General features: G+C 44.4%; 1 protein-coding gene across 4 annotated transcripts in view; it reads left to right on the top strand.

The window, feature by feature from the left end:
* Positions 1-13331, top strand: part of RALYL (RALY RNA binding protein like) — a 255235-nt gene that overhangs the window by 233046 nt on the left and 8858 nt on the right. For 3 of the 4 annotated variants that reach the window (XM_060277725.1, XM_060277724.1, XM_060277727.1), the window contains 2 exons: positions 3635-3748; positions 7335-7923. In XM_060277725.1, the coding sequence (XP_060133708.1) occupies positions 3635-3748; positions 7335-7537 (317 nt within the window). In that variant the 3' untranslated portion in view covers positions 7538-7923. Of the gene's footprint in view, positions 1-3634; positions 3749-7334; positions 7924-13331 lie in introns of those variants that run through there. The other variant, XM_060277726.1, reaches the window with a different exon arrangement.

Here is a 13331-nt window from a genome sequence, read left to right as displayed (position 1 = left end):
CTAAAAGTAGCAAATACCCTGTTTCCGCAAAAATAAGACAAACCCATAAAATAAGCCATAGTGTGTCTTCTTGAGGAAAAATAAATATAAGACAGTGTCTTATTTTCGGGAAAACATGGTAGTCCACTAGAAGTAGAGTGAGGACCTCAGTCAAGCCTGAGGGGTTTGCATATTGTTTTGACTCTGATTAATTTCTGACCTTTTAAAAAAATTGAATCCAATGAAAATATAAATCTCATGTAGTATACTTTTAAAAAAAGCAGCCAAGTGACAACTTACTTGTCATTTTCCATCAAAAGCGGCAGCAGATGAATGCTGCTGTATTGATGTTCCATGGCAGACTTTGCTTTCTGCAAGTAAAACTGAAGCATCTGCTTTGTCTATTTGAAATTGCAAATGAAGAAAGTATTAAGCAGTTTTCTCATTATTTTGTTTATGGATCTGGACGAGCTATCTGGGAGCAAAGTGTTTGTTTGTTTTTTCATAAATCACTTGTGACTTCATGACTGTTAGACAGTTTTTACATGATGGTGTAAGTTTGATACGGTATTAGATCAATGGAATATATAGCATGTCTACCAAAATAAGCCTGGGGAGTCAGACAATTTTGTAGTTATGATGAATGGGAGCAGTTTTCATGAATGTTTTCACATCAGAAAGCACCCCCCACACACACACCTCATTCCAGTGAATCTTCAGGCATTGCATCAAAAGTGGAAGATAGTTTGCCCTCATTCTGAATGACTTGACCTTCAGAAATGTCACCACAAACTCGAATATCTTTGGCTGTCTAGTGGCATGCATGAGATAGCACATATGACTCTTCACAGAAAGAATGAGACCAAATTACTAGTGAATAGACCTTGTTCAATGAATGCAACTACCACAATGCAACTTTCTTCTCTGATCTAGGCTGAATGAAATAAGCCATGTAGATTTTGTACCCAGGGGTGGCCTGAGATGTTTCAGCGATGGGGGCAAAAACTTCTTAAGGATACTCCCCCACCAGACGAGGGCAGATCTGTTCCAGATCCCCCTCCTCCCACCCAGCAGTGGGGCTTCACAGAAGCTGGTGCAAAGCTCTGTCACATTGCTGGGTGGAGGGGGGAGATTTCCCCCCACCTAGCGGCAAAGCTGGATGGCAGAACGCCTCCCCTCTTGCTGTCTTGGTAGGAGAGGAGGTATTTTGCAGAGCTTTCCCTCCAGTCCCTGTCTGACGTTAGGGGTGTCAAACTCAAATTCATCGGGGGCCGCATCAGCAGTTTGGTCACCCTCAAAGGGCTGGTTGTATCTGTAGGACTATGTGTCCACTCTTTATTATCATAAATTATTGTCACTGCATTCAATTATTACTGTTTTTTGTAATAATGTAAGTAATAACAGTTGGGCGTACCCAGGATCAAAACTAGGGGGGGGCAAGGGGAGGGGCCAAGGCACGGAAGGGGAGGGGCCACAAAGTGGGCGGGAACGGCGAACTCGCGCTCCGCCGGGCTGTGCCCCTCCCTAGAAGCAGGGCTGGTGGGCGGAGGCGGAGCCCAGCCCAGCGGAGCGGAGCGCGAGTTCAGCGTTCCCGCCCGCCGCGCCGCGCTCCCTGGTTCCCCGCCGCGCTTGGCCTTGCCTGAGGGCGCGCCGGGGAGCTGGAGGGACGGTGCGGCGCGGCGGGAATGGCGAACTCGCGCTCCGCCGGGCTGTGCTCCGCCTCTGCCCACCAGCCCTGCTTCTAGAGTAGGGCAGCTGCCCTAACTTGCCCCGTGGTGGGTACGCCCTTGTAATAACTAGCTCTGAAAGCAGAAACATAGTCAGAATAATGGCAAGTAGATATTCAAATGTACAATTATTGTACAATTTATTGAAAAATGATTTTTGGTAACTGCACTGGGTGGTGGAGGCTCGCTAGGGTTTCATGCAGGACCTTTGCAGAGCTACTAGTACCTGGAGATGCTGGGGTCCTTCTGCATGCAGGACAGATGTTCTGCCAGTGAGCTACCACCCTTCACCAAAGGGACTGGCTGAGGTTGACTCACTGGAGCTGCTCTCCTGGTTCCAGGGTTTAAGGGCCAGAAGTATAAAGCAGCATCCTATGTTTCTGAGGAGAGGGAGGGGAGGGAGGGAGGGAGGAAGGAAGGAAGGAAGGAAGGAAAGAGGGAGTGGGAGGGAGAGAGGAAGGAAGGAAGGAAAGAGGGGAGAGAAAGAAGAGTAGGAAATAAGGAAGGGAATAAAGAAGGAAAGAAAAAGAAAGAGGGAGAGAAGACGGAAAGGGAGAAAGAAGGAATTAGAGGGAAAGAAAGAATAAGAATGAGGGAGAGGAAGAAAGAAGGAAGGAAGGAAGGAAGGAAGGAAGGAAGGAAGGAAGGAAGGAAGGAAGGAAGGAAGGAGCAGGAGGGAGAGAGAAAGAAGAGTAGGAAAGAAGGAATAAAGAAGGAAAGAAAAAGAAAGAGGGAGAGAAGACAGAGATAAAGAAGGAAGGAAGGAGAGGGAAAGAAAGAATAAGAACAAGAGAGAGGAAGAAAGAAAGGGAAGGGGGGGTCGCCGCCTTGATTCAGCGCCAGAAAAGAGCACGAAAGGACCCAGGGGCAAAAAGCATTTCCCGTGCAGCATGAGGCAGCGGGTGTCCGTTTTAGGAGAAGTGCGTAAAGCCTCAGAGTTGCACGTTCGTGAGGCTGAGCCGCTGCTGAGCTCACGTTCATGAGGCTGAGCCGCGGCAGGAGGAGGAGGAGGTGAGGCAAGAGGAGGCGGAGGCGGCGGCTTGCCAGGTCGGTGCCCAGCAGCGCCGTGCGGAGAGTCCCGAGCCTCTGGGACGCAGCAGTGCTCTGTAGCACTTTGAATCCTCCTCCTCCTCCACGCGGCGCTGCTTGGTGCTTTGTCTGTGCTTCAGCAGCAGCAGCCGTTTCCAGGCGCCAAGCCGTGGCAGCAGGAGGAGGATTCAAAGTGCTACAGAGCACTGCTGCGTCGCAGAGGCTCGGGACTCTCCGTGCAGTGCTGCCGGGCGCTGACCCGGCAAGCTGCCTCCTCCTTCTCCTGCTGTGGCTCGGGGCGCTCCACGCAGCGCTGCTCCGGCTGCCTTTCTACCCCCCCCCCCGGCTGTTTGTTGGCGCTGCGCTTCAGCAAGGTCCCACTGCTGGGTCCCGCTGGATGGGGCGCTCGGCGGGCCACATGACGAGGTCTGGCGGGCCGGATTTGGCCCCCGGGGCTTGTGTTTGACACCCGTGCGTTAGAGGCTGGAAAAAGCAGTGGCAAAGCTGGGTGATGGAACAAGATGCCACCCATTGAATGGGTCTCGCCTGAGGCGGCTGCCTCACCCAGCCTCATAGGTGGGCCAGCTCTGTTTTGCACTGTACTTGCATGGAAAATCCCAAACGCACTTTGCAAAGGACATATGAGTCCTAAATGTGTTTTTTACATACATGGATGAACATAGAAATAGTGTGCATTTGGGGGGAAGGGCTGAGAGGGAATATACTAACGTTCTAACTTACCCTTCCCTGAAGAAATAGTAAAACATAGAAATAAAAATATATGAGGCTATACCTTGAACTTCAGTTTTCGCCTTTATGAATAGATTGTGCTGGGATACCTTTGTGTTGAAATATTATTTGTGTCATAGTTGGTACCTTTTGTTCTTTTTTCTCTTCAGTGAAATCAGATGAGCTACAAACAATCAAGAAGGAATTAACTCAGATCAAAACAAAAATTGACTCTTTGCTAGGGAGGCTGGAGAAGATTGAGAAGCAGCAGAAGGCTGAAGCTGGTACGTGGAAATAATCTGTAGCTCTTGGCAGCTCATTAAAGGGTGAATTAATTCCGTGCAAAGTTGTGAATCATATCGTCAGTTCTATGGGAGAGGCAATTTTAGAAATACTGGTGTGCTCACATTGAGGATCAGAAAGAGGCTTTTTGAATACAACCTTATGAGCCACTGAGCAACTAACAACTGTTTAAAGACTAGGTTTAGCTATTCTCTTGGCTGCATCCATACACCAATTTACCTGGGAGTAATCCCCACTGAATTCAGTGGCACTTATTTCAGAGTAGATAGGCCAGTCTTACAGGTCAATCATATGCATATGAGTGCACAGTCATTTCTTCATCTCCCCTCGGTCTGCATTCAGAAGGTTTGAGGTTCAATCCCAGGTATTTCCAATTAAGAGGATAAGATAGCAGGCACTGGGAGAGCCACAAGCAGGTACAGTAGACAATAATGAATTAAATATTCCAATAATTGACAAATATTCCACCCTATGAAAGAAAGAGGCTGCAAACTGTTTTGTCCTTGACAGGGTGCAATTCTGCTAATATTTACAAGAGTATGGCAGTTTGTTTTTTAAATTTTCTCAACCATTCTTCATGCAAAAATGGATTTCAGGTTGGTATATAAAGAAATGTAAATTTACATAAACCTTGATCTCTCCACTACTTAGTGCCGCTAAAGAAGGCCTCCGTTGGCCCTCTGGTCAGGCCACTGCCACCACTAGCAAGGATAAGCACTTAAGCTATGCTGCCAAACACTTTAGGAAGAGCTTCATCCCTGCTTCATGCCAGTGATGATCCAGTTCCAATGATCTCATTACCACTGTCAGCAGAAAGGGGGAGAAGGGAAGGGCAGTAGAGCTTAAGAGCATTGATGCAGCCTCATCCCATCATTCTGCATGCCAGGTGCCTTGACATCGCACACCACGCTGCTGCCTCTTCTGATGCCCGGGTCACAAAAGCATCTTGCACTCAGAATATGCCATCTGGAGAACCACAGGTTCCCCATCTCTGGGCTTGCTCTGCATAATTGCTGTAGATTAAAATAAAAACCCTAGGACGTTCACTGCAAGGGACTCTGATTAGTGGTGAATTCGGAAATGTACGTATTCATAGTGCAATGGAAAATCTATTAATTGCACACCCTCTGACACGTCGCAGGCATCTTCTGGGCCATGTTCCCACGTGAGTCACATGACCCACACAAGAGCACGGCACCCAAAAAAACAGGATGTCCCAATTTAATTGGGACAGTAGAGGGGAATGTTATTACACAAAAACGTCGACAGAAATTACGCTGTTAACGTTGGTATTTTAAACATTGTTAACGTCAAAACACTGCAAAATAAAGCACTTTCCTTCTGGGATGGCAAATCCCATGAAGGAGGAGTCAGCATAAAAGCTATTAATATGCAAAGAGCCTCCATGGGAGCAGGAAAAAATTACGGGTTTTTTTGTGTGAAAAAGGCTTGTGAATTCATTTAAATACAAATCAGATCTTAGACTGTCATTCTGCACTGACTCATAGACAGCTGAATATAAAAAGATAGCTCAGAGCATGTTAATCACGACTGAACTGACAGGTGAGCATACTTAGTATTATTATTATTATTATCATTATCAACATCAATTTATTAATCGCCTTCTACATAGTCACCTCAAGGCAATGTACCCAAAAAAACAAAAAACAAAACCCCAACCTAGATTCTTTTCAATACTGGTTATGCTAGATGACTGGGTGGGGATTTGAACCCTGATCAGAGTGGCTCTTTTGTGGGTTCTGGGTACAAGAGAGGGAGAGAGAGAGAATCTATCTATTCTGTACCGTGACATTTAAATTCATAGATGGTATAATGCAACCATAGTACTTTTGGGTACCAGTGATTTAAATCATGTGCTGACTCTGTCTTCAAAATCAGTGGGATTTAATCCTGCTTAAATGGCTTGATTGTGAACCGATATGTTTCAGCGAGTTGCAGCTGATAAAATATAACAATGCCGAATCCTTTTTATCTGCTAAAGGCTTACTTCTGGTCCTCCCTGAATAAAAACAATCAGCTGCATTGCAAAGGAGAACGACTTGAAAAGTTGCAGATTTTTAAGTGGCAGATATTTCAAACAATCTATTATAATAGGCAGAATATACAGCATGAGCTGCTTTCAGCCAACAGTGGGAAGCTTAAACAAACATAGAAATGAAAAACGGGAAAGTTTTGATGATCTTTTATACACTATACTAAGGTCTGTCTCGCTTATCTTTATGGAAGTTATAAAGGGACAGAAAAGCAATGTGTTTATACTCAGATGTCTTATTTTGCTAATTAATTCTGTGTTTTAAATCTGGCAAGCTTAACATGAGTCAACAGTGTGGTGCAACAGCAAAAAAAGCTAATGCTATTTTAGTCTGCATCAACAGAAGTATGGTATCCAGATCAAGGGAAGAAATAGTACTGCTCTATTCTGTTTTGGTCAGACCACACCTGGACTACTGTGTCCAGTTCTGGGCACCACAGATTAAGGATATTGAGAAGCTGGACCGTGTTTAGAGGATGACCAAGATGATCAAGGGTCTGGAAACCAAACCTTAGGAAGAGCAGTCGAAGGAGCTAGGTATGTTTAGCCTACAAAAGAGGAGATTGAGAAGAGATGAGATAGCCATCTTCAGATATCTCAAGGAGCAAGGCTGTTTTCTCCTGCTCTGGAGGCTGGGACCCAAACCAATAGCTTCAAGTTACAAGAAAAGAGATTCCAACTAAACATCAAGAAGAGCTTTCTGACAACATGAGCTGTTTGAGAGCAGAGCAGACTCCCATAAGAGGTGGTAGACTCTCCTTGCTTGGAGGTTTTTAAGCAGAGGTTGGATGGCCATCTGTCATGGATGCTTTAGTTGAGATACCCACATCACAGGAAGTTGGACTAGATGACCCTAGGGATCCCTTCAAAGTCTAAAATTCTATGAGAGTGGCAATGACTGAGGACAAATACCAGAAGCAGTATGCATGTGAATACCAGTTGCTGGGGATCCCAACCAACTGAGTATTACTGCACTTCTGCCGTGCTTATGAGTTTCCCAATGACATATGAGAATATTGTGAGAATAAAAGATTGGACTAGCTAGGCCTTTGGTCTGATCCAGCAGGCTTCTCTTCTATTGCCCCTCGTTACATTTGCACATGCATCACTGCAACCATGACAGTATGAAATTTACTTTTAGAAAGATAGATCAGATGCTCAGGAGACCAGTATCACTTTCATAAGTGTGTAATGTTGGTCACAAATATGAGTCTGAAACTAACCCTCCAACTTACTCTCCTCTTCCAACTTCATCATTCGAAAAGCATCGTTTTAAACTCGGGGGAATTTCAGAAATAGTTTGTGATGGTGCATAGGGAACTCGTATTCAAAGGCAAATATCCCGCTGGGCATGTATCAGCTTCTTAGCAAGCCAAAAGAAGATCTCTGAACCTGGGTAATATATTTGGTATCATTTGGGGATTCAGAGAATGTATTCTGCTGTCTATAACACAGTTCCATTTCTGGAAAAGGGGATCTTATTTAAGCTACATTTTTTTCCCCTTTTCTTATAGAAACCCAAAGGAAACAAATAGAAGACTGTGCAGACTTGATCCAAGAGGAATCTATATCAGAGAACGCTGACAATTCCACAGAGGATCCTATAGAGGGAGGTTTAGATGCAGATGGAGATGGCGGAGAGATGACTGATGGGATAGACGAGGACTTTGACGAGGATGGAAGTAACGAGCTGGTGAGAAATTTTAAATACTGGTAGTTGTATATGTAAGCTGAAAAATTCAAGAATGAATGTAAAAGAACAGCAAAACAAATGCTATTAAAAGCTGAGATGCTGTTTAGAGGTCCTTTGAAAAACTCTTAAGATGGGAGACACCTGGCTTGAGAGCAGTACATGTGAAAATGATCTAAGAGTCAGGGCCGTCTTAAGCATATCGGGCGCCCGGGCGCCATGGTGCGAACATCGCTCCGGCGCCTCCGGCCCCCCGCCCTTTTTCCCACCAGGCCCCCCTGGTGGGCGCAGCGCACCTGCCGCGGGCACAGCCGCACAGCACCCCCCCCCCGGCGGCCCTGCGCAACCCAGCCTTGCCTTAGAGCCAGCTCTGCTAGGAGTCTTGGTAGACCACAAACTTGACATGAATCAACAGTGTGATGCAGCAGCTAAAAAAGCCAATGCAATTCTGGGCTGCCTCAATAGGAGTATAGCATCTACATCAAGGGAAGTAATAGTACCACTGTATTCTGCTCTGGTCAGACCTCACCTGGAGTACTGTGTCCAGTTCTGGGCACCACAGTTCAAGAAGGATACTGACAAGCTGTAATGTGTCCAGAGGAGGGCAGCCAAAATGGTCAAAGGCCTGGAAACAATGCCTTATGAGGAACGGCTTAGGGAGCTGGGTATGTTTAGCCTGGAGAAGAGAAGGTTAAGGGGTGATATGATAGCCATGTTCAAATATATAAAAGGATGTCATATAGAGGAGGGAGAAATGTTTTCTGCTGCTCCAGAGAAGCAGGCACGGAGCAATGGATTCAAACTACAAGAAAGAAGATTCCACCTAAATATTAGGAAGAATTTCCTGACAGTAAGAGCTGTTTGGCAGTGGAATTTGCTGCCAAGGTGTGTGGTGGACATAGCTGCCAAGTTATCCCTTTTTTAAAGGGATTTTCCCTTATGCTGAATAGGCTTCCTCGCGAGAAAAGGGAAAACTTGGCAGCTATGGTGGTGGAGTCTCCTTCTTTGGAGGTCTTTAAGCAGAGGCTTGACAGCCATATGTCAGGAATGCTTTGATTGTGTTTCCTGAAGGCTATCAACCTAAAAGCATAAAACATACCCTCTGCCAGTTTCATAATCACATTTACCAGTAGTAAACAAATCTGGAGGGTCTCTGTAGAACTCACCTTTGACTAATATGCTTAGGATAACAGCATTTCTCTTTGATTCACAGTCCAGCTGGAATGTGGACCAATTTAGTTTTTGCTGAAAAGAATGGGATGAAATAAATTTATGGAGCTTGATCTTAACGTACGTTTACTCTTAAGTCTCCCTGCATTCCTTGAGGCTAACTCTCAAGGAAGCACACGGCCTCTCAGGCTAGGAGTATGCAACCTGATTCTCACTTGCTTTGTGGCGAGATCGTTCTGCATGATAAAACACAGCACACTTCTCTCTCAGAGCTGTAATTGCACTAGCACTAGTCCAGCTTCAATGGCATGATGTTCCGTCTTCATGTAACGGAAACGGGTAGAAATAACCTTTCTGTGAGGATGACAGCCTCTTCTTTTAAAAAGCAGCAACAACAACTATCAGAGGAGATCTATGCTGCTCTATTAGAGCGAGGAAAGCATAGCCTGGAAAGAACTCTCTTTTTTCAATATTTAATTTGAAGGACAAGCCTTGAGTTCTTTCCTGTTTGGAATGGAAAACACAAGCAAGGCTATGTATTTTTTCATCATTGTTTCATGGACTCCTTTAATTTTTTAACCCAAAAGAAAGTTATTTTGGGGGTGTGCACCTTATCTCTCCAGCACAGCTGCACAGAAGCAGTTTTCAGCAGCAAGCCTGTCCTCCCTGCAGCAAGGTTACTTCCATCCCTTTTTCTAATTCAGGGGTCCCCAAACTAAGGCCCGGGGGCCGGATGTGGCCCAATCACCTTCTCAATCCGGCCCGTTGACGGTCCAGGAATCAGAATGTTTTTACATGAGTAGAATGTGTCCTTTTATTTAAAATACATCTCTGGGTTATTTGTGGGGCCTGCCTGATGTTTTTACATGAGTAGAATGTGTGCTTTTATTTAAAATGCATCTCTGGGTTATTTGTGGGGCATAGGAATTCGTTCATTATTATTTTTTCCAAAATATAGTCCGGCCCTCCACAAGGTCTGAGGGACGGTGGACCGGCCCCCTGCTGAAAAAGTTTGCCGACCCCTGTTCTAATGTGTGGACAAAATCCTGCTCTTGACATTTCAGTGGGGGTTTTTGGAGAAACTTTAGGTCTGTACCAGGAAGAGACCTATTTTCAGCCTGAGGCAAAGCTATATTCCCACCAGGTAGGGGTGGGAGGCACTCTCAGTTTTTATTCTCTCAGTTTCCCCTTTTTCCAATCTTTAATTGTGTTCTTCACATTTCTGTAGCAATTTGCAATTTTAGAGTTAATTTCTCCTAATAAAGGTAAAGGGGCCCCTGACCATCAGGTCCAGTCGTGTCCGACTCTGGGGTTGCGGCGCTCATCTCGCTCTATAGGCCGAGGGAGCCAGCATTTGTCCGCAGACAGCTTCCGGGTCAGGTGGCCAGCATGACAAAGCTGCTTCTGGCGAACCAGAGCAGCACACAGAAACACCGTTTACCTTCCCGCCAGAGCGGTCCCTATTTATCTACTTGCACTTTGATGTTCTTTCGAACTGCTAGGTGGGCAGGAGCTGGGACCGAGCAATGGGAGCTCAGCCCATTGCAGGGATTCGAACCGCCGACCTTCTGATCAGCAAGCCCTAGACTCTGTGGTTTAACCCACAGCGCCACCTGGGTCCCTATAATTTCTCCTAATAAACATATTTTAATTCAGTTTTTAATAATAATAATAATAATAATAATAATAATAATAATAATAATTTATTTGTACCCCACCCATCTGGCTGTAATAATAATAATAATAATAATAATAATAATAATAATAATAATAATAATTTATTATTTATACCCTGCCCATCTGGCCGGGTTCCCCCAGCCACTCTGGGCGGCTTCCAACAAGATATTAAAATACAGAAATCCATCAAACATTAAAAGCTTCCCTAAACAGGGCTGCCTTAAGATGCCTTCTAAAGGTCTGTTAATTGTTATTCTCTTTGACCTCTGGTGGGAGGGCATTCCACAGGGCGCCACTACCGAGAAGGCCCTCTGCTGTATGTACACATATTTTGCAAGCAATTTTCCCTAATATGTTTTGTGCTTTTATCTTGTATTTTTATGCTCTGAACCATCCTGTGATCTTCAGACGAAGAGCAGAATACATATTTAATTGATATAATATAATAAATAAGATACAGTGCATTACTGTATGTTATTTTCATGAATATATGTCTATATGCATTTCCCTGTATTTATTCACTGTTGTAAACATTGGTTGGAAAACTGCACTGCAAAGTTCGGACCAGTGTGAATTTTGTTTTTGTTTTTAAATAATTTTTATTGTTTTTTTAACATATAACAACAAAACATCACCAACACACCAACCGCCAGCAATACCTAAAAGAGAAAACAAGAAACACAGAAAACAAGAAACACAAATAAAAACATTAACATAAACATAATAAAAAACAAAAACAAAAACATACATATACGATAGTTCAAAATCATTCATCTTTCCTGACATTGTAGGTTGACTTCCTCAGCCCCCCTTCCTGTGGTTCATCTTATACTCTCTTTAGCAATTTCCTAATTGTCATCTTAACATTGTTTCTTTCTATCTTAAACATGTTTATACACCAAAATTCTATAATTATCCTTTTCATTATAATTTACATATAATTTACATATTTATCTATGACAACATCATACTCCTCTTTCCTTACATATTACATTTCTACCTTAAACATACTTATTCATTTAATTCATATTATAAAATTCTTAATCTACTTTTACACAATACTAAACTAAAAATTCTCTTCTTTATACCCACGCCTCTCTTCTAAGAACTCCCCCATCTCAGTCAAAACCATATTTCTATAATTAACCCTTCTAATCACAAGGACCCTTTTACGGTCGGCAAGTCTATATAAACAGTCCTATTTCAATCCGGGTTACCCTATTACATAACCACTTATAAACTATTTATCCCACCCCCTTCCTCACCTTTCTTTCTACCCTCATTCCTTCAACCTCGCCCCTGCTGTCCTGCATCTTTCTTCAGTCCTGTAATTCTAAACACCCCTTTTCTATTTTCTATGATCATCTTGACTCCCTGGTCCGATGTGTCCATCTGTCGAGAGGAGATATTTTTCAATTCATGCTGATTTTTCTCAACTAGTTTTTCGTGCACAGATGGACTCTCACTCCTTCTGTACCACTCAATTTCTTCTGTATGGACTGGGGTGCCCTCACCCTTCCCCAGTCCTTCTTGTTGGGTTTTCTCCTCCACTTCCGACTGGACAGTTGGACTCTCACTCCTGCAGTGTGAATTTTGTAGGGTGCCTGTGTTTTCTTTTTCATATTATTTCAGAAAGTATGGCTAATATAGGTTTGGCTTTAAATGCAAACTGAACTGAATTCTTCCCCTCCCACCCCATCCCTACCTCTAGGGTGTACTCAATCCTTGAAGTACCTATAGGGTGGTGATGGAAAATAGACCCACTCAGGACCATAGTTCAGTAGTTCAGAATCTGCTTTGCTGATCAAAGTGACTGGGGCTATCCAGTCAGATGGATGGGGTACAAATAATATGATTATGATGGTGCAGAAAGCCCCAATTTCAATCCCTGGCAGCTTAGACTGGGAAAGAATTCTGTCCAAAAACCAGTGGCTGGACTTTTCTTGTAATTCCAGGCAATGCAATGGAATCTGTTAAAATACATTTACTTTAACGGACATTTTTGCATGTTCCGTGAATGCACACAATGTTTGCGAGCAACTCCTAGCTTGCTAGTAGCTTCCTCCACACAGATTGACCATATTATAGGCCCAAGCTCTGAAACTTGTTGGAAGACATGCATATTGTGTCTCATGTGGTGGCTTCAGATCCAGCTTTTAGTGTGGGTCAAACTACAGAGCCTGGGGCTTGCCGATCAGAAGGTTGGTGGTTCGAATCCCTGCAGCAGGGTGAGCTCCCGTTGCTCGGTCCCAGCTCCTGCCAACCTAGCAGTTTGAAAGCACCTCAAAGTGCAAGTAGATAAATAGGTACCACTACAGCGGGAAGGTAAACGGTGTTTCCGTGTGCTGCTCTGGTTCGCCAGAAGCGGCTTTGTCATGCTGGCCACATGACCTGGAAGCTGTACGCCGGCTCCCTCGGCCAATAACGTGAGATGAGCGCCACAACCCCAGAGTCGGTCACAACTGGACCTAATGGTCAGGGGTCTCTTTACCTTTTCCCATGTCTCCTAGCAGGACCCACCACTGATGCCTGGCCTTGGCCCTGCTTTGAAAAATGCTTCCAGCCTGACACTCTGAGCAGCACCAGGTGGCTGGATCTAGTTGCCATTTTCATTTCCACAGTGTGTCTAAGATAGCATTTATCAGGGCTGTGTGAGAAATTAATTTGATTGCTAAAACCTGCCACCCGGTATGGCTTGGAGTGCTGCTGTCTACCACTGCCAGATAAGCCCACCAGGGTCCCAGTGACTGAAGCAGCCCACCAAAGAGAACTTCCCCCCAGGCCCCTCAATGCCAAAGCTGTCAAACTCTGGTAAAGAAATTCAGAGCACAGTTTGCCAACCAACAGTATGAAGGATATCAATAGAATTCCTCTCAGAAATTCACAATGCAGAAGATGGGGAGTCATGCCTGCACTATTTTTGTAATTCTGTCCCCTTTTCTCCTGTTTCAGATGTGGTAGCCATTTTGTGTTG

Source organism: Zootoca vivipara, chromosome 8, assembly GCF_963506605.1.
Source record: "Zootoca vivipara chromosome 8, rZooViv1.1, whole genome shotgun sequence".
Lineage (NCBI taxonomy): Eukaryota > Metazoa > Chordata > Lepidosauria > Squamata > Lacertidae > Zootoca > Zootoca vivipara.
This window is presented reverse-complemented; position numbering and strand designations above follow the sequence as displayed.